We start from the raw sequence: 22,545 nt of genomic DNA, 5'->3' as shown, positions 1-22,545 counted from the left end.
ATACTACCCCAACCAAAAAGACCTCAACGACTTGATTAGAGATCTTGGTCTCACCAAGTCCAATACCGAGCTTTTGACGTCTAGGCTCAAGCAGTGGAACTTGTTGGATGAAAGTGTGCAAGTCGCAGATCAGAGGAAGTGTCACCAACCTTTTTCCAGCTTCTTCACCCGTCAAGATGGGCTCTGCTTCTGCAACAATGTGACCAGCCTGTTCGAGGCAATCGGAAAAATGGTGGCATTCCTGATGGGTCTCTAAGGCGGTTTTACCAAGTTTCCCTGCTATCTTTGCCTTTGGGACAGCAGGGACACCAAGGCGCACTACCACAGGCGGGACTGGACACAGCGGACCGAGTTCTCTGTGGGGAGGAACAACGTCAAGTGGGAGCCACTGGTGGACCCCCGGAAGGTGCTGATGCCACCACTGCACATCGATTTGGGCCTTATGAAACAATTTGTCAGAGCTCTAGATAAGGAGTCGGCAGCCTTCAAGTACCTTCAAGACTTCTTCCCTAAGCTGTCTGAGGCAAAGGTCAAAGCCGGTGTCTTCGTCGGACCACAGATAAAGAAGATCCTGGAGTGCAATGAATTCCCAAAGAAGCTCACTAGTAAAAAGAAAGTGGCTTGGAACAGCTTTGTCGCAGTGGTTCGGGGCTTCCTGGGCAATCACAAGGCCGAAAACTATGTGGAGCTGGTTGAGACTCTGGTGAAGAACTACAGCACAATGGGCTGTAGGATGTCCCTCAAAGTCCATATCCTTGATGCTCATCTTGATAAATTCAAGGAGAACATGGGAGCATACTCGGAGGAGCAAGGCGAGCGCTTCCACCAGGATATACTGGACTTTGAATGTCGCTACCAAGGACAGTATAACGAGAACATGATGGGAGACTACATTTGGGGGCTGATTCGTGAAAGTGATTTACAGTATAATCGTAAATCTCGAAAAACTACTCACTTCTAAATCTTTTGTAGTCATTTTTGTATTACTTTAATATAAATACATGTTCATTTGGATTCATATGTTTTTCTTCTGACTTTATGTGAACGAAAAGACTCAAATTCGCCCGTTTTCTCATTGGAAATAGGTCAATTTCAAAATATCACTGTCCTGGTCACAAAAGCAAAGTTTGTGGGAAATAATAGCCATTTTCTATACTTTTGAGGCATAAGCAATTAGGAAATAACACTTACTACCCAGGAACAAAAATTATGTTACATAGTGTAATTATTGCAAAAGTACATACTGTATTCATATTAAGCAAAAATTAATTAATTCAATTAAAAGTACAGTGCAATGTTTGATAATTGGTCCTTTGAACACTTCATTAAAAGAAATAGTAAAAACATACAGTGACTACGTCTTAGAAATCACAAATGAGACATTTGTTAATTTAACAAAAAATATAACATTATATATTATATATATATATATATATATATATATATATATATATATATATATATATATATATATCTTTTTTCATTAGCTTGAACTAGCTTCTGCATGCCCTAAAACATTTAATACTATATTCATAAGCAAGTACAATGTTCAACTGTCTAACAAATTCTATACCACCTTAAGTTAACCAGCTTTGTTCAATCATAGTATTAAAAAGGAGAACCATTAAAAAAACAAAAAAATAAAACAAAACTGGAATATAATGCATATGAGTTTAACATAATCTACAGGATTTAACATTTTGATTTACATATATGTGCAAAAAGGTTGTTTTATTTCATGTACTATATTAAAATGCTAAACAATAATTGAACACAGAGTACGGTATAAGGAAGACTAAGTAATTTGGCCTTATTCACAGCACTTTGAGCATGTTTTTCCAAATACTTTTTAAAATTAATAATATAGTTTGATATTCAAGTAACTGTTTTAGGCAGTTGCTGTTATACTGTACAAGCCAGCATCAGTCTGAAACAGTTTAATGAATATTAAAGCATACAGTATTGATTTAAAAAGCATTTGTGAATCAGGCCCAATGATCAGGATATAGGTATGGACAAATAAGTGGCTTTTTAGTGTACTGTTTAGATTAGTTAACTGTTTAATCTTTTTTAAGCCTTTTTTTTCAATGTGTGTGACTGGGATGAATGTGAGGGATTTTTGGCTATGATAGAAGCATACATCAGTTTTACTGGTCTGATCTAATAGGGTATTAATTTGCTTCAGCAGCAATGTAACTACTTCTAGAATGACTGAAGAAAAGACAACTCCACATTTGTACACATTGCGTAGCCATGCAATAACATCACTCCAACTACAAAGAATGGAAAAAAAAAAACAAATTTATAAAGCATCTTAATCAAAATTCGATTAAATATATAGCTATTGTTTCAATATGAACTTATTTCTTTAACAATATATTTTTTTTATTACAAAATAAAAGTAGAAAATGGACAGCCTTCACAACAGAAAAGAAAGATTAGAAATGGCAGTAATCAGTTGAAGGAATATATAATTGGCTGTGCTAAATTGATCCTAGTAGCTGTTTTGCAGTTTGTTTTGGAGTTTAGTTTCCTAGCTCGACACAAGACAACACAGTCCAAAGAATCGCCTTTTCCTCCTCCTTGCCAGGGGGAATGGAGTCAGGTTCAGGAGGCTACTGTCATCTGCAAAGACAAAAGCAGAATCTCTTTACCATTAAAGCATTCTATCATGATGAATTCCCGTTCCTATGAGAGGTCCAGGAGTAGTTGCAATATGAGCTGAATGCCTGCTCTGGGGGCAAGGAGCAGTCCAGTCTCCTTGCAGGTGCCCAGGTTCGATTGAGGTGAATTGTGAGGTGCTTTTATGATATTGACTGCTGTCTTTCAGGATTAAAAGACTGCCAAACTAATTTTTCTTTTGGGTTAAATTAGATTTGAATCCAGACCTGAAAGTCTCCTGCAATACCGACCGTACAACCTACTGTAGATCACCCCCCCCCCCAGCCCCGGTCTTAATTAATGCTCTTTGAGATTATGATCTATATTTACTATAAATATAATATAAAAGGCTCTGAACACCAGCATTTGGTAATTAGAATAGCTGCTTAAAATCAAAATAAAAAAATGACTCGTTGAATAGGCTACTTTAATTGCTATTGGCAGCCTTACCACAAGGGTCAAGCTTATTAAAAGAAAACAGCTGCCTACTCCCTGAGCCTCTATTACAGTGCTACACATTATACATCACAGTGCTATGGTGTACATACTAACCTCCTCTCACCCGCTCGCAGACCCTCCTAACAATGTAAAGTCTTAATTTGCTAGCTCAACAAACCTACCAGCTGTGCTTTCCAGTCTAAAACTAAGCGGCTGTGATGGGCTACAAAACATTATGTTAAAAAATGCAATCATACTATTAGTCTGTCCTTTGAAAAGAACAGATTTTGATAAAAGCACACCCAGGCAACAACTGTAAGCATTAAAGCGAAGGAGGCTTTACTATGTTTGGGGTAACCCCATCCCTCCTGTCAGGCAGTCCATTTCGGGTGATACTGAAGTAAAGTGTTTTTAAGAGTTAGCATCTCCTCGACCTGTCATGCATTGTGATGATCAGATACCAGCAGGTGACTGTGACAGAAAAATAATGAGTTCTGGTGGTAAATCTCCCTCCCGACCTGTGAGGGCGCTAAAGAACAGGAGGAGAAGTATCTGGAAGGGCTGGCCTGACAGTTCGTTTCTGTCAGCCTGGAAAGAAGCGAGACTCTGTTGTAAGACCGTATTGACCTGAAAGGTAAACGAGGGGCAGCTGCAAGCAATAAGGCAGCTGCAACCGTTTACCAAGATGTCATGCAGGATTGCATATAGGGGCCAGGGTAACGCTGATCTTTTCCTTAGTTTGGTTAAAGGCTCAGGAGAGAGAAGGACCGAGAGAGGAGCTCTAGTTCAGAAAGAGAAAAACATGTTGTGTCTTGTCTGTCCTGTAATTGTCTGTATTTTGCACCACTAGACAGCTAACCCACAAATCCGTAGCTGTCACAGAGGGTCAGCACAATCCGGATCACCACTGCACAAAACCGTCACAAAATACCCGTGTCTTCTCTCACCACAAGCATGTCTGCACTCACCCAGGACTGGTGACCGTGTGTTTGTTTTTGTTCTGGACTGTGCCCTGCTTTGTTATCCCCGTGCTTTACACATGGTTATTTAAACGGTCACCAGACCCTTAATACAAATTGAAGTAACTTAAAAAAATAGATGGTGAGTAAGTAGATTCAAGAAAATGCACAGAGTCCTTTTCTTCAATCAGTTGCCAGGTTTATTGAAATATGCAGGGAGTCAGGTACAGGACAAACAACACTCAAAATTACAATGTTTGCGTGACATTAAATACCCTTCTGTATAGATGGTCCACCTCCCCTTTCTCTGACATTAACCAATGGTCAAGGTAATTTAATTTATTGTGTGAGTGTTAATGTGTGTGTGTCTGTGTGTGTGGTCTAGTGTGACAACCTCTGAACTCAGTGCATTCTTCACACTCCTGGAGACAAAAGGTCCATACATCTGCCTTTTGTTATCTCCTTGCGACCCCCATTGATGCCAGTGGGATTATCTCTTTTGATCTCTCTGAAGTCTAGAGCCTGTTCCCTTCTAGTCCACAGCATTGTTATCTCATTAGCTTGCAGTCATTGTTGGGCAGTTTGTAGACGCGTCGTCTCTATCAGTGGTTAGCAGTACATGCAATTTGAACCAAACAGTCTGCTATCTGCAATATTAGTCTCTTTTCAGAAAAGAACACCAGTATAGCTCTGCTAGTCCACATGCGTAGCAAACCCCTAATCAATTCTCAATCCATGTTTTCCAACACAAATAAAGCACTTTTCAAAAGGATTACGATTGTCTGCCTTTCACTCCTGCACCGCATCACTGCAACACCTGTTCCCCTCTCACTAGCCACTTTGCCACAGCGACCTATAGTCCCAAAGGCTCCTTGACAGGAATAAAGTTTTAGACCTACAGCTACGGCCAAACATTTTGCATCACCTATAATTTTAGGATTGAGGCATAAGTAAAAAACAAAAAACAAAACACCATTTAGATATTTTATTTAACATCATGTAATTAAAGAAACAACAAAATGATATTGCAAAAGACTACTGGAAGCCATAATAGTAATACAGTATTTAATCCTAGATTTTTACATTTTTGTCAGTTTTTTGTTAAGTATAGGAAAACTACAAAGTGGTAGGCAATTCAATGTGTTAACACAACATTACTCAGCAGCTTTAATTTGATTTTATTAAGCAAAATTAATTAATTGTATAGGGTAGTGCAAAACTTATGACCATAGCTGTACATGCTAGGCACTGCATAACAATCAGAATAATCTGCCTTGTTGCAATACTTATTCCTTCATTCAACTAAATGTTTATTAGGTTAAAGCAGGTGTTATCAGCTCTAGAGTTTTTTCTGTCTTGTGCTTGGCTCAGTAATTGAACAAGCATACCTGTAAATCAAATTCATTTTTAGACCAAAAAAAGGTACATACCTTGATTTTTTAATGGCAAAGGCATAGTCTCCCTGAGTTTACTTAGAAGGTTTTTCATTTCTCGCATGTCTCTGTAAAGATACGGATCAAATCCATAATATAAAATTAAAAAAAGAAAATGAACTGCAAAACAAAAACTAAACAAAAACCACAGAATACATTGAAAGGATATTGACACAAACATTACATACTTTAGTTGCCTGGTGGAGGCAAAGACAGCTGTTGTTATTTGTATTGATTGGTTTACCTAATTACCATGAACATGTTTGTCACTGTTTGGCCCAATAATGCAATTACAATGTATGGGTGAATCAGGGACACAATCCTCTGGGTCAGCAGAGAAAGCCTGTCCATTTCTCCCCTGTATCATTAGGGAATCTCTCTGGCATCGGCCAAGCATTTCTCATAACTGGGAAAGCGAGAAACTGTAGGTACACTGCTGCAACCAATACAGTGTTTTAATCATTTTAGTATCATTATTCTGCCTGGAGCCTTTTGATAAGATATTTGCTGTTACAGGACGTATCTCACTTATATATACGTGTATGTGCAATATCATGACAGAGTTAGCAAAATATTTTGCCTATTTAGTTAGTCAGAATGACAATAGATCTAAATACATCCAACGTTTAAATCATTAAAAAAAAAAAATATATATATATATTTTTGTGGGTCTTGCACAAGCTTCAGTTCTCAGTGCAGTGCTAATATGCTCCCCCAGTTCACTTTCCCACAAACACATGTGAGGAGTCTTTTCAGAAGCAGGTTTTGCCCGAATAATAAGAAAGCAAAACAAACAGTGAACTAAAGAGAAACTATAGCGAATCATAAAGAGCACACATTACTGCAAAATGAATATAAGAATCATATCAATGATGTTGGTACCTCTTTAGCCATCATTTCCATCTCAAATTTAACAAACAGCATCTACTATATAAACTAATTCATTTATATTCAAATCACATCCCTGTTTGTAAAAATACACAATTACAAATGTGGGTGATAATGTCTTTTAAATATTTAGTAAAGTTTGCTTACTTAATTTGCTTCATAAAATGTTACATAACATTTTAAATAATTTATTACTCAAGCATTAGCACTGTAGGACAAATCCACTGGGAAAATAGTTAGAAAAAAACAAAACAAATTCCAAATGTACAAATACAGAGCAAAAATATTAGAATCTAGTGTTATTTTACTATCTTGTGGAAACCAACGTAAACCTTAGCATTCTATTTTGCTTTGTTTTCTGTGTCTGTCGCTAAGAAAAAAAAAAAAAAAAATCCCACACATTGTGCACTTCCATTCACTATATAGGTTTGAAATATGCAGTTTAAAAAAAAAAACAAAGACATTTTATTTTACATATCCAGGCACTGTAATAGATTTAAGACAATTCAGTTCAAACCTTAATCAGATAGTCTTGCACTTCCTTAGTCATTCTACCAGGAGTTTAAAATTGGCCCCTTTCTTTTCTTGTAAATAACTAACCTTCTGCTTCCCCTATTGATCGACATGCGTTGATGCTGAAGACTCTGCTTAGGTGCAATGCAGAAGGCAGTTAAACAGTTACAGATTACAGAAACTCAAAGTAAGGCACGCAATCTGACAACCTTCATTAATATTGAGTATTACCAGTTATCATGTTTTCAAATTAAAATACATGTGTCACTTTCACAACTACCCAGACATACGAGACCTGTATACTTAGTGGGAGTGCACAACAGATAAGCTTTATAGAATCATTTCTTTGATCTTTAGCCACTTTAATCTTTGTCTTTCTTGGACTGCTTGGCCTTATGCCAACACCAACCTTTTTACTGAATTCTACGTACTGCTTATTGATCAACAGCATTTGTTTTTCTTCTAACATAATCTAACCTGAATATCACTAATTCGGAAAACGTTCACACTTCAAGTAATATGTATTCATAGATTAAGCACTACTGAACACCCTTTTGGCATAAAAAGGTAAGGTTTTATATATATATATATATATATATATATATATATATATATATATATATATAATATATATATATATACCTTTCTGTGTTTTCAATATCAGTGGAAACCTGCCAGGAATACTGATGGAAATCTACAGGTGAGGATGAAGTGTCTTCTAATATTGGGATCTCAGAGCTCTCTTCCACTTTACAGTCTAGAAGCTTGGGAACAGTACAAGATTCCTTTCCTGTAAAACAGAGAGATGTTTTAAGACAGCCTGCATATGAATTTTGATATATCATGACACATAAAGGGAACAATATCGTCACAAAATCAGTATAATTGACATGCCCTTACAGAAAGCTTGAGAAATACAATTGGGATTGCATTAGATTATCATCACAAGGAAACCCTAGCAGAACTATTAGCACACCACGGCATTATGAACAGTAGAACTTACAACAAAACTCAAGGGAACATTTACTTTTCTCTGTGATTATCTTAACACTTCAGTCAGCTTTATGTCATTTTTCAGGACCAGTTCTTGTGTTCCAGATCTTTTACCCTTGCATACCTTTTCTTCTTAATAAAGAAATAATCAATTCTCAGCGCTTTCCAGTACGCATCGAACCTTGACAGTGCTTAGAAGTCTTTCTGAGTATTTGCTGCTTTTGTGTTTTTTCAACACATATGGTTATATCAAAGCACAGTGGACTGTTTGCAGTGCTGCAAAACTTTCAATTACTTTTTCTACTACAATAACAACTTGTTTTGAAGTCCATGACGCAGAGGTAGGAACTTGAGATGTTCTTCCCCGGTTAGGTCAGTGCACATTGTTGGGTAAGAAGCTGACACTGACAAGCAGAGGCGGTGATTGATCTCCAGACGTGCATTGTCCAGACAGGTGTCATTAATAGGCAGAGAAGTTTTAGAAATTCTGTGATCAGGGGATGAAATGTAGAAACAAATGACAAAATAATTCCTAAATCCTATGATATACTATGGAGGGTCTGAGCAATGCCCACTTGTTATGTATTGTGTATGCAATGTACAGCTAAATTGTGAAAAATATATAAATATTATAGTGCTGTCAATTTCATTTGTTGTATGTTTGGATCTGACAGTACAGTTGGAGAGGCCAGTCCAAGAGAAGGCAGTAGAGGAAAATATGAATGTAAAATTCTGTAGCGTTACCTTTTCGATGAAGTTGAAGAGATCCTAAAAGACATGCAGATTTCAGCATTTCTGTTATGTACATTTCCAGACAGCACTGTAGTTGTATGTAAAGTCTGCAGATTTCAGGGTGGATTTCGTCATCTTCTGGGCTGAAAAGCATAATGAAATACAAAGCAATATTTCACTGTAAATCTTGGACAGGCTCCACAGTTAATTCTATAAATAGTAGTGGGTCCCACTCATTGAAACCGCTTCTCCTTAAAAAAACAAAACGGTAACAGTTCCATGTTAGTACATACAGGTAAAATATTTTATGCCTTACATAACAGCAGATTAGTAATAGGAATGTGAGAGGCTGCTACCTAGCAACATCAAAGGCAGTCTATTAGGGGAAGGTTAAGCTATACAGGCATTTGCAGTATGATGAGAAAACAGGGTCTGATTAACCCCCCCCCCCCCCCCCCCCCCCCCCCCCCCCCCCCCCCCCACACACACACACACACACACACACAAAAATGACAATGTCTCCTTGACTTTTATGTAATTAAACTTAAAAAATGTACAGAAAGATAAAGAGATGATGGAATGTTGTAACTGGTGTCCATCTTCCATAAAGCTTGTCAGTAGCAAACTGTATTTTGTGAATGGTCTATGGACTATTGTGTTTAGAGAAAAAAAGAACTTTTTTATGAGATTGTTTAAACACAGACAACAGGTAACTTGAACTTACAATGCAATGTTTACAATGCAGACAACAGGTAACTTGAACTTACAATGCAATGTTTACAATGCAGACAACAGGTAACTTGAACTTACAATGCAATGTTTACAAAGGCAGACAACAGGTAACTTGAACTTACAATGCAATGTTTACAATGCAGACAACAGGTAACTTGAACTGAATATGTTATTTGTGAAGAACTGCTCAAAACAAATAAATAATCCTGAAAGGTAGATTATTCATTATGGTCTGTGTCTGTGTGCTCCTGAGAATCAAAAACAAGCTTTCAATATTCAAACATATCAATAATTGTTAATGGAGTAACATCTCCTCTCAAACAAATATTTGTGCTTTAATCAAGCAGGCTTAATTTTAAAACACTGACATTTTAATGCCAAAAACACTACTCAAGCATTTGATACTACAAACCAATAACACCATATTTTTGAATGGTCATGGTTTCCCCATGGTTATACTATGCATTTACTATAGTATCCAATGTCTTCCCATGTTTATTAATACGTGCTACCATTATGCTCTGGGCTTTACAATACTTACCTATGCTTTACCATGCTTTCACTTTGCTGTGCTTTTAATATACTACACTTTTATAAGGGACCGCCCTGATCCAACCTCCACCTAAAAGGGTTGTGGTTTGAAAAGGTTTCCTGACTCACTACAGATTAAGTCAAACTACTGTACATGCAGACAGAGCTCATGTTTTACAATGGACTAAATTAATGTAACATTTCATCTGTCAATGAAAAAGATTAAATACAGCCATGTGCTTTAGAAAGTACATTTGTAGTGTTACATCAATGACATTCCAAGGAAACCTTCTGGTTTTAACTGAGGCCAGACTATCATCAGATAGGATTTCCTAAAGGCTTCTTCATGTCTGCACAGAAGGTTCGCTCTATCACTATTATCAAAGTAAAGGCACTCTTTGAACTGACATGTTCACACATCTTCAAAGATACTGGCACAGCTGTTTTTTTCTTTTGTTTTTATAATAAAAACACAAACTACTCTTGGTTAATGAGCGCAGATGATATTGTTGGATCATCATATATTACTGAGTCAAAGAAATCACAAAGGGACATTTATTTAATTAAGTATTAGCTTCATTTATTTATTTTTTTTGTTTACACAGCAAGGTGTCTGCTCTGCTTGCTCACTCTGCAGTGGGAAGGCTTTGTAAACAATGACTTCAGTTACAACCAGTGCATTCCACGCAGGAGCTCCAAGACCTGAGTCCCATACTGACTGAGCTGCAATAATTCTGTTTTCTTTTCCCCTCATATGTTCAAAGAATATGTCCAATTTTATCATTTAACTTCCATCTGGTTAAGTCTTCTGCAGTCGGTTCCAGTTCACAGGTCCCATAGCACAGCTTGAGAGCGTTATGCTATGAGAAACGAGAAGATTCCCGAGTGATCTGTGGAAAAGACTGTTTGCGTGAAGCACTGAGTAGAACTTCTTTTCTGATCGTATCGTAGGCTTGATCAGCCAAAGGGTCTTTGTGTTAATAAGTACCAGCGCCATCTAGTGATCACCCACCTGATCTGTACTGCCAGCCGTACAAAAGAAAACACATTTAGAGATTGCAAGATGGTGCGCACACTTACTAACATAAAAACACTCTGATTGAGTTATCTGTAATATATGCCAATGGCTTACAAGTAGAACTGAAGAACTGATTCTGTATTCAGACCAAAGCATATTGAACACAGACTTATCAAAAAATACCACTTATAAAATACCACCTGGAAATTTGCTGTATTTTTGGGGGGGTATTTCATATTATATTACCACTTCTCATGTCTTTTCCACTTCCACACACACAAATTCTGTCACTGTTTTATACTGTACATCCAAACAATATTCCATTACCTGGCATGGCAAATACTATACATTCTTTTTTTTTCACTGTTATAAACTAAAGCAGTAGCTCTTGGTTGTTATACTGCAATACTATAAATGCTGCAGCGCTTTAATGAGCTTTCAAGCATCCCAAGGCATTTTACATATAAAACCTGAACTATTGCAGGAACAGGCCCTGTCAAACAAGTAAGACAGCCTGCATCAAAAATATGAATTACTGAAAAAAAAAAAAAAAAAAAATTACAGATAACATGTAATGATAACATTAAATGTAATCTGTACCCAAGCTCTGGAAAGGTTGCCATGTTTATGGTAATCTTTTTTTTAAATTATTATTCTGTATGGATGCTCTATGAGAACACAGTGTATTGCTTGTAGGAAGTGGTGGGTTGTACAATTTTTTAAGTTAGACTGTAACACATGAACATATATTGAGTTGGTGTTTGGATTCTGAAGTTAATTTTTTTTTTATGAGAAAAAAAAGTGTTGTATGCATTAATAATAATAATAATAATAATAATAATAATAATAATAATAATAATAATAATAAAACAGAACAGACAACTATTTTATTTACTGTCAAAACCTCTCATTTCAGCTATCTCAGTGTCAAAAGTCTGAGTTATTGTAACTATAAAGGTCCTTGCAGGAGGACTAATTCAGAAAACATTCAATCCTCTACATGCTATTTTTGAAATGTAAAAATAATTTGTTAAATTGTCTTCCAGCTTCCTATTATTTTGCTCATGTCTATGTATTTGAATCTGCTTTTCAATAATTTCCTATACCTGCAATATAAGCGCTGTACAGTTTATTAGATGTATTTATCCCAGAAGTGTGACAAATATGGCATGTAAAGGGGTTGAACTGAATATTTTAATCATAGCAAATATCATCTGGAGTCTTAGCTTTTGTTTTCAAAGAATTTCCATCATCTTAGGAAACTCAGGCTTCTCCCTCCTCATTGTGTTCCAATTAGTTTCTGAACCACCTGCTTTTGTATCAAGCTCAAGGACCTGTGTTTAATTAATGCCAGTATATAATTGTTCAAAAGAGACTTGCAGTAGAGTTTCCTGTGCTACAGCAATATATTAACACTTCATTAGTGCTGAATCTAGCAGCAATTCCATATGAAACATACCTTTTATTCATTAGATGTTAACCAAGTGTAATTTTTAAGCCAGTATGGTATTAATAATGGCTTTTGGCATAGTCAAGTCTAGTTAATTTTGTGAAAAGATATTTGTGTGTGATAATTCCTATCAGTCATTAAACCTTACCTTATCAGGTGTTACTTTATCCTACATGTCCCCTACCAAACTAATATTTAAAGATCTGTATTGAAACAAGAAATTCTTCAGAAATAATTACACTGCTCATGTATGTCTGGTAAGAGCAATAATATTTCAATGCCTATATGGAAGCTCAGTCTCAACTGGTATATTAATTAGAAGGGGTGTCATCATTTCTGGATAAGTGTTATTCTAGATACATGTAAAAGTCTTTTGCCAGAATAATACTATTCACTAGGGGATGAAACCCACTAGTAGCTAATAAAATAAAAAGACAATCACAACATTTTGCTTAAGAACCAATACACCAAATGAATATAAACTCTTCATTCAAATGCAGTTCTTATTAATATGGGTGCTGTCAGAATATGCCATTAATCAAGCTATATACACAATGCTGTTTTTCTAGCATTAGTCCTTTTAGAGTGTCCAATGTGTAATGGCTCAGTCAGGAAGAGTCTTAACAGATGCACTACAAAGAATCTTACAGCTTGCAGGAGACAAACTCACAAAGCATGAATCTCTAGTACAAGAAGTGTGCATTCTAAATCATTTAAAAAAAGATTAAATATAGCTGTGCAAGGGGTGTGAATGATTCACTTGACAGCTAGCAGACGCACACAGAGTTTGATGTTGTCAACGCCTCACAGGCACGCAGATTTATTTCACAACAATTATTGCAGTTGGTATTGTTGTAGTTGCACCTGGCCGTCGCTACGGCACCAACAATGGTAAAGCCAGCACACGGTAATACACATCCCATGCCAAGAAGTTTTGTTTCCAGTCTTGGCCGTCTGTTTTTTTCATCACTTGTTTTTTTTGGTTTGTTTCACTGCAGCAAAGCCAGCACATTGCAGAAGAGAGCTGTGTATGTAGTATTGTGCCCTTTTATGGTCACACCCCTCCTAGCCAACAAGGGGCTCACAATAATTCTGACAATGCTTCTCCTGTAGAATGTCTGAGCAAATACTGCAATGGTACACGCTCACTGAAGCCAATGACAGGTCTGCCCTGTCACACACACCCCACCTCCCCAGAATGGCACCAGCAGTTCATTTGAAAATCTACAACCCCACTCCTTCCCGAGAGAAGAAGTATGCATTTTGGTGCATTTTCTCTGCTTGGTGGATTACCCTGTAGGCACCACAATCTCGCTGCGAAAGAGCTTTCTGTTGATATAGAGGATCAGTTGCTCCTTTTCCACTCTCTCCTGGGACAGCATTGCACCCAGACCTGTCTCAGATGCATCCGTCTGCAGGACAAACCCCCTCCTGAAAACTGGACTGCACAGCACTGGCTTGCTACACAGTTTTGTCCTCAACATATGAAAGGCCCTCTGGCACGGCTCCGTCCACTAAACCTACATTTACGATAGTAGCCCGCCAGTCCCAAGAAGGAGTGCACTTGGGTTTTTGTCTTGGAAGTCGGACAAAAGCTAAGTCTCGCACCTTTGCAATAAGCTGTCTGATCTGTACGACCCCCCAGTCGATACCTCAAATACTCTTTCCAACCCTTTCCATGACTCACTCTTTCCAATTGCACACGTCTTCAGGTTAGCAGTAAGCCCTGCCTCCCGCAAGGATTGCAATACTGCTGCTACTCTATGCAGATGATTCTGCTGCGCCACACTGTGGATGATCATGTTATCAATGTGGGTACCAGTGTACTGTGGATTGGGCCACAAGACGCGGTCCATTATCTTCTGGGAAGTGGTCAGGGCTCCATGCAACCCAAAAAGCAGTATGGTGAACTGGCACAGACCTCCCAGTACCCTTTTTTAGGTCCAGTGTCGTCATAAAATGAGACGTGCCTGTATGCTCCAGCAATTTACCTACCTGGGGCATCGGTATGAATCAAATTTCAAATTTTTAATTAACCTTTCTAAAGTCAATCTAAAATCGAGTTTTGTTGACAAGACCTACTGGACTATTACAGTCACTGTGGCACTTCTATTACTCTCAGTTTGAGCATTTTGCTAATTTTTTGCATTACCTTTCTCTTGGCTTCAGGAATGTGATAGGGCCTCTGGTGAATATGCTCTCCCGGCTCTGTTTCTATATGGTGCTGAGCTACGTAAGTGTGCCTCGGAACAGGAGAGAACACATCAGGAAAAGCAGCCACCAGATCCTGGGCCTGACGTCTCTGCTCCACTGTCAGACTGTCCCCAATCTGCACAACCTCCCAGCGTGTGATCTCAAAGAGCCCTTGCCACTTTGCCAGTAGTTTGTACTGGAAAGGGTTAGGGTGAGGGTTATGGTTAGAGTTTGGGTAGATAGAAGCACTTTATCTACTGGCTGGAATGTGTGCAATTGGGCCCCTCGGTTATAAGTGGTCTCCCATATACAGCACAAATGGGGAGAATCCCGTGGAAGCCTGGGGTACTTCTCTAATGGTAAAGATAAGTGGGGGAATCATCTTGTCCCAATACGCACGTCACTAGTGATAAAAAAACGACTCAACATGCTCTTAACACTAGAACTACCGGAGTGGTCTTTTTGGCGCATCACAGGTTTTAAATGCATTTTTCTCCACTGATTTGGCAGCTAGGCACCTGTGCTTTTTTGACTTTTCCTAAATATCTATTAAACATGTCAAACCATCAGTAGAACCAGGGTTGCAGAAATGTATGGAGATATAATACGTTATACATAGAACAATCGCAGCTGTAATTTTGTAATTTCTGCTGAACTTGAGAGCTTTGTGCTTTGAATAGCTGCAGCTGTAAAAGTACTTATTTTCTATTGAAAAATACTTATTTTCTAGTTAAAATGAATAGAATACAACGCAGGACTGCACAGCAAGTTTTAGGTGTGATTATATTGAAAAACTAAACAAAAAAAAGTTACTGAATAATAGTGTACAAAACCAGCTATTGCAAGACTGGAGATGGAAATTACCTTGAATAGCTAACAGAGTCGAACTCAGGCACAAAATAAAAGGGTAAACAGGAAAAACAGTATAAAACAGTCAAACAAACAAATCTCGGGAACTGTTCTCTATTGCTCCACAGAGTGTCATAAGCTCCCGCTGCATGTCAAAACTCGTCTCTGAGCTACTAAAACCACTCTGTTTTATAGCCCAGCATTTGCAATCATAAGTCCCCTTCCAACACCACCCCAAGTCTCGTGTCAGTGCTCGTGTTGTAACAGGTTTCCCTCACGTGTAACACGCAGGCTGCAAAAACTGTGTCACAGACAATATCCTGAAGAAAAACAACCTAACATAAAAAAGCAACATTTTTCACAAACCAAAGTTTTTGCACAGGCAAGATGGGGGAATGTCTAATTTACAAAGGAATTATGGGAAAATACAAGTGAGGAAATCCAAATTAAAGGCAAGCACTATGTTTGGTATGTTAATATAAACACGCTGTTTTGACTACATTTAACACAGAACAGTTTCGTAGTGTGCAACGCTGCAGTAGTTTTATACGCATTATACGCTGCAGGAGGTGGGTTCTGAAAAGAATGATGAGTGCATGCAAGGTAGGGGACAACCCATCCAGGTGTATAGTCCCAACAGTACTTATCACTGTCCTAACAAAGCAGTCAAATTGATTAATAAACACTGTGGTTTTATGTATGTATTGACCCCTCAGAATATATGCCTAGATAACCAGTGAAGATCTGAAATATTTAGAAGGACAACAAGTTTAATCAAGATTGGAAAGGTCTTTCACTATATTGTCTCCATATGCTACCCCAGATTTTCACTCTCAGTAACATGTGCTAAAGCCTTAGACACTTTGGATAAGTGGTTCTCTAGATGTAATGTAAAACTGCAATGTGTGATGGGTACAGATGTATAACATACATCCCAGCAGGGGGGTTATTTGTGAGAGTTCCATATTCTGAAGGTGAATAATTATAAATTGCTATCTGCTTCACAAATAAAAGTTAAAACAAAACAAAAAAATAGGGGCTGTTTTTTTTTTTTTTTTTTTTTTTTTGCTACTAGAAAAGTTATTTGTTACAGGATCGATTTTGAAAATAAATAAGCTTAAACAATTAGGAATATAAAAGGCTGTCTGAATGTCTCTTCCACTGTGCCCCAATGCAAACCAGTCTCCTGACAAGAAAATAGCGTAATCCAACCCCCCAGAATACACCTGCATTAACTTTACAGTTGGATCATAAGATATTTCAGGACAAGCATGGCATTACACCAACTGAAACTAGTTTCTAGGTCAAAACTGCACAGAAGGGAATTGGGAGAGATAACAGTATAATTATTGCTAATCCTTAATCCTATGGGGTATGACACGACAGATCCACTCCCTCTAAGAACTGTCACAAAAATACAATAGCTTTATTTAGAAAATGACACCAGTATGGATCTGTAGTGCAATGATGGTGATGCATGCCATACCAAGCAGCAAACATGGTAGCTTATAATTTTCGTGATTTATAGGTCAAGTGACAATAACACATGCCTTCTATTTAACTGTTTTAATCAACACATTTTAATGGTTTAATGAAACAGGCCTACTAAAACAGCTGATGCCATTTCATGTTATAACTTGAATCATTTTATTAACACCCGTGTCCAGCACATTATTTTGAAAGTACCTTGCCTTTCAATTGTATTCAGTTACATGAACAACATTATTCTGAAGCCAAAAGTTTCCCCTGAATAAACCCCGACGTACAAACATCATAGAAAAATAAAAATCATAAATAATCTGAACACATTATTTCACCTTTAATCCAGGCTACTCATAAGTATGTTCATTCTATTTTGTAAATAACTCTATGTATTTTAACATTTGTTACAATCAGAACAGAGCCTGTGTTTTGTCTTCAAGGGACAACCTTTTATTTTCCCAATAGGGTGTTCTGTGTATTTGAAAATAAAAGGAAATGTTTTTTTTTTCAATAAAATGTTGCTTGCTTTTTTTTTTTTATATTATTATCTCAAATGTAATCTATAAACAATTGTTAAAACAATTGTTTTTGTAAAAACATTTGCAAATTGAGTCGATGTTTTACAAGTATCAGCACCATCACAGCAAATCCAGACCGTTTCAATATCTACGAGGACTGCAGCATTTGCTAATGAATAAGTGTAGTTGACATCTTCCTTTTATCATTTACACTAACACCCTCAATGACTTCTGTATTTGACAGAATCTGTAATCTTACCCCGAAATAACTGATAGATTTTGATGTGCAGTGTGGGCCATCTCGCAGCCTCTGGATCGAGTCTTATTCATTTCAGCACGGAGAGATGGACAATCAACCGAGACGTCCCCAATGGAAATGACCAGTTCACGGTATAGGGCCACCACGGTATTGAACTCCTGGACAAGCTGAAATACACGGTACTTTACTTTGATAAGGCATTTACCCCACACAATCAATGTCGTTCATCTCACGCAGATTTTACAATCGAGTTCAGAAAAAAGCCGATATTTAAATAATTTAGGCTCCGCTGTTATCTTAAAAAATACAGCACAACGGGTTTTTTTTTTTTTTTTTTTTTTTTTGCTTTTTTTTTAAGCTCAATAGTCAAATGAACCTGTAAAACTTATATAAACAGTGTTCGTCATTTCATAATTGAACAGTATATTCTAAATCCTTACACATTTTATAGGCTGAATATAAAAGTGAATGATGTTTCTTAACACACTGAGATATTTTGGGATTGACAGCGCCCATATATAGGTTTATAACTCTTATGAGACACGTATTGTAACATCCATTATTGTATACCATATCGTTGAATCATAAAATAACAAGCTGCAACTTGGCGTATCGATTTATTCTGTTATAATACTACACTATAAATGTTCAGTTCATCTTTTGAACCTATCGTGCTAATTTATTAACATTAAACAGCACACCCGTGTTGATTCGTTTGTAATGCGTTAAAAAATAATGTTCCAGGAGATCTAACCATATAATTCAGAAAAGCATTTTGGTGCAAATGTGAAAGACATTAAGACCTATAGCATGGACACAGCCTTCTGCCAGCAGACCTGTCAGATTAAAAGCCGATACCACCAATCGGTCATTTGTTTATTAAGCTACATAAATATCAGTTGCATACACCTTTGGATAAACTTACTAAGTTATATTTAAAACCGTGCAGTCAAATCAGCGTTTCATCCAGATTTATTACAACGACATCAATATAGATGCATTACGTTTATATGTGTAATCATACTGAGACGACATCTTAACAATTTCACTAACTTGACACCATTATTCAGTTCCAAATATATGACATAAAAATATAAGATCAATGGTTTACTGCAGATTTAAAAATAGTGCAAGTGCACGTGATCTGAATGGAAAAAGTGGGGGAGTGACACCAGAGTGATGGACCAAAAATAACGAAAATGGTGTGTGTTGTACCTACCATTCTACAGTCTTCCAGTGCTCGCTGATTTTTTGGGGCGCTTTCGGTGCTTCCTCTGCGCTCTGGGTCCGTGTAGTGAGGTTTTTTGATTTGAAAAATGGATCCAGCAGATCTGGGGCGTTTTTTGCGCCCATTCGATGCAGAACTCATGCATACACATTCACTAATCAAACCTACACAACAGTGATATGAAAAACGTGTATTTCTTGTTTGCGTTCGTGTTTAAAGCAGCAAGCGAGTGGCACTAAAATCACTACTGTGGAAATAGCTCTTTTCGGGGGCAACCTTTGACTAGCAGGAGTGCTGGGTGAGCGCTTGCGTTTCCTTTCTGCATCTCTTCGACAAGTCACCTTCACTTTAGCAGAAGCCTAATTCCAGTTGAAATATCCACATAGATTGTCGTTCATTCCTTCAACGGTTTCAAGGCTGGTGAGAGGGAACCATTTCATGAAGAACTGCAAGCGAGAAGCTAGAATTCTTAATAATTTAAGGACCCTTTGTGCGTTAGTTCAATTTCCTTCGACGTAAAATGTGAAGCGCACGGACAAACATAATATAAATATACTGAATAGTCCCGATTCTTGTCTCCAAGGTCTTCTTTTGAGAATATATCTAACCTTGGTGTAAAAAGGAGACGCAGGGAATCTGGCAGACTGACGTTGTTGGCAACACAGCATATTCATAGGACAGGAATACTAATGTGATCTATCAGTCCAGACCCCCGAGAGCCTACACACTTAACCAATCAGTTGTTCAATGACATCAATTATATTACTTTCGAGGCTGAATTGTTAGAAACACAAAGTGCCACATATTGCCATAGTACTGTAGATGTATTAAGAACAATGTGCATTTTATTGCAGTATTTGGGTTGTTGTGCCACATGACAACCAGTTATAGCCGTCCAAAATTAAATCGTAAAACAATGGATCCAATGCCCATACACAAACGGTTATAGCAAGATTAGTGTTAAAATTCATACATATTTATTTAGAATAATTAAAAAAAGAAATGTGTGTAAAAAGAGTAGTTTTAAAAAAGCACTAAGATTTATATTAATTGTTATATTTTGTGGCATTAAATCGTCTTGTGATCAAATTAGCCCCTTCTCATTAATACAGTATACACGACAAGAGCATATAATAAAATAAGTTAAATGCCATTACTTAGAGAATGTCTAATAATTAGCAATTTGCAGTATACATAATCACATAGGTGTTGCTTTGCTTCAACTCAGCTACCCGCGCTATCATCAGATTACCATTGTAAATAGCTGAGCTACCTTCTCATATGAAAGTTTACCATGGTATATCATAGTATGGGAAATACTATGGTACATGTTTCGGGACCATATAGTACCATGGTACAATATATAAGATGTGCCATAGAATACCTGGAATACCATAGGTGTTAACAATGTAAACATGGTACATTTCCAAGATTTGCCATGGTATAGTGTGGAGTACTATGGTACAATGTTTGTACTTTAACCATGGCACAGTGGTATTTTGTAGTACTTCTGAGCTATACTGTAATTTTTTATTATAATTTTAAAGCCTGCATGTATACCAGTTTCCTATAGAATTATATCCACACAGCATACTATTTATACTATTAACAATAGTATAAACAATAACAATATGTATGTTAGACCTAAACAATTGGCACAACTCACTCATTGCCCACTGTTTTTTTTTCATAAAAAAAATGTCCAGAACAAAAAAGAAACATAAAAATATAATCAGTACAGAAGACACAAAAGTAATAATTTAGGTATGGAAAAAAAAAAAAAAAACATGTATATTAACTTACACATCATCGAAAGGGAAGTGTAATAGGCAGTCACAGCTGAAGGGAGAATAAAAGAGCTTGGTGAATGAATTCCAACCTACATAACTAATGTGTCCATTAGTACTCTTGTGTGTTGTTTATACCCCATGTGAAAACAGTTCAGATGACAGACAGTATTAACCTTGGTATATTATCCACTGTAAGCAGCAGTGATGTGCCTTGAACATTAACAAGGTAGGCATTGAGGGGATTGTCACATGTCAACCCTTTAAACTTTTACAGACCAACATATATCACTTAAAACAGTTAATACTTGTCAATAATCCGTTAATTGCCAAACAAACAAGATGTTCATTATGTTAATTTTTTCAGGCAAATGAATGATATTGTGAAACACATTTTCTTTAAATCTGAAATTATACCTTCTCTGTGAATTATATAAAGACTACAGTTTATTAGCCCTATATGTGAGTATATATGGATCAAGCAACTTTCTTATAATAAAGGGGACTTAAATTAACTGTATTTTTTTTATCCGCAAAAACGCAGTTACCTGCACCAGCTTGCACCAGCACAGTGACCATGTTCCCGATGGGAGGGAACATGCCTAGGCCAGCTTCTTGGGCTCCGGCGGTGTGCAGCAGGGACTCCACTGTTCTGGAGCCAGAGGGAGCAGACGCCGGGTGGTTCCAGGAAGAGTGAACCAGCGCCAAAAAATCCTTGCTGAGAAGAAGGGCATATTGTGGATGCCCTCTGTGTTTGAGATTCCCCTTTCCCTTCTGCTCCACAGGCCAGGGAACATCCGTCGTAGCCGCAGCATGCTTGCATCAGGGCAAAAGAACTCCTCCCTCTGACAAGTATGTGGGAGAGACGGTATGGAGCCCCCTGCTGTGGCCTGCCAGACCAAAGTGGCGGGGTCAGACACGTCCGATCTTGAAGCCGTGAACGAAAGCTCACCAGGGCTTGGGTTCTAGGTGGGGCCAGAGATAGAGAGCGGGAGTGGGAGAGCTGGGGCTGCCCAGTAGCAGGGGGCAGTCTCCCCTGAGCCTGCAGCAAGGTATCCAGCATGGCCTGCTGGGCTCTCACGGCCTGAGTCAGCTCCTTAAAGAGCCGATCCGCAGAGCTCTGGCGTTTCTCTGGATACACAGAAGGGGAGCGCCTGCATCTACGAGGGGAAGGGGAGTGGTACCTCCTCGGCGATTGCCTATCTCCCGGTGAGCGCCCTCTCGAGTGGTTCCCACCGCGATTCCGCAGAGGGGCGCTTACTGGTGGTGTGGTAGGGGAGGGTGAACCAGGGCTATGGGGGAGCTCCATAGCCACTATAATAGAAAGGGTTCCAGAAGTCCTTTGTGAAGGACCCTGGACAACAGATTGCATCCTTCCCTGCCCCAAGGAATGGGAAACCGCTGGGGAGAGGGCTGCCCTTCTGCGTTTGGTTCTGTTAGAGAACTGTTGACAAGGGGAGCAGTCTGACTCTCCTGCCAGTGCCCTGGCTGTATTGTCTGGTCCCAAACACCGGACACAGGTAGTGTGCCCATCCTCCCTTGGGAGCTTAGCTGCACATTGGTCACAGAGGTGAAAACCAACTGAGGACCCTGCAGAGCGATCTGACATGGCGCGCAGGCTTCGGTGCCAAGCTGTCAGTGTTGGTGACCGTAGTCAGGGCCTAGTAAACGAATCCGATTTGCAGGTTTAAACTGTACAAAGGAGCCAATTTCCAGCACAAAGAATGCACAAAGCAATCTAGGTGTTGTTTCGGTGAGGTGAGAGAGAAAATGGCGATATCCTACTGTGAGGATGTCCCTCTTCAGCAGGAGGTGGGAGGGACTTCCCCCTCAGATCAGGGCCCTGATAGGGCAGCTTTTTTTTTTGTATATGCTCAGTGA

At 38.2% G+C, this 22,545-nt stretch overlaps 1 protein-coding gene across 1 annotated transcript; it reads right to left on the bottom strand.

Annotated features, from left to right (window-relative positions):
* Positions 1–1,504: 1,504 nt before the first annotated feature.
* LOC121316906 (regulator of G-protein signaling 7-binding protein-like) lies at positions 1,505–19,563 on the bottom strand. Its single transcript, XM_041252255.1, has 6 exons — positions 18,869–19,563; positions 17,650–17,816; positions 8,630–8,760; positions 7,535–7,682; positions 5,489–5,559; positions 1,505–2,625 (listed from the first exon to the last, which is right to left on the bottom strand). Exons 1-6 carry the CDS (start codon positions 19,016–19,018, stop codon positions 2,534–2,536), a joined length of 759 nt encoding a protein of 252 aa, XP_041108189.1. The 5' UTR covers positions 19,019–19,563; the 3' UTR covers positions 1,505–2,533.
* Between the last annotated feature and the right edge of the window lie 2,982 nt (positions 19,564–22,545).

Source organism: Polyodon spathula, chromosome 1, assembly GCF_017654505.1.
Source record: "Polyodon spathula isolate WHYD16114869_AA chromosome 1, ASM1765450v1, whole genome shotgun sequence".
NCBI classification, from domain to species: Eukaryota; Metazoa; Chordata; class Actinopteri; order Acipenseriformes; family Polyodontidae; genus Polyodon; species Polyodon spathula.
This window is presented reverse-complemented; position numbering and strand designations above follow the sequence as displayed.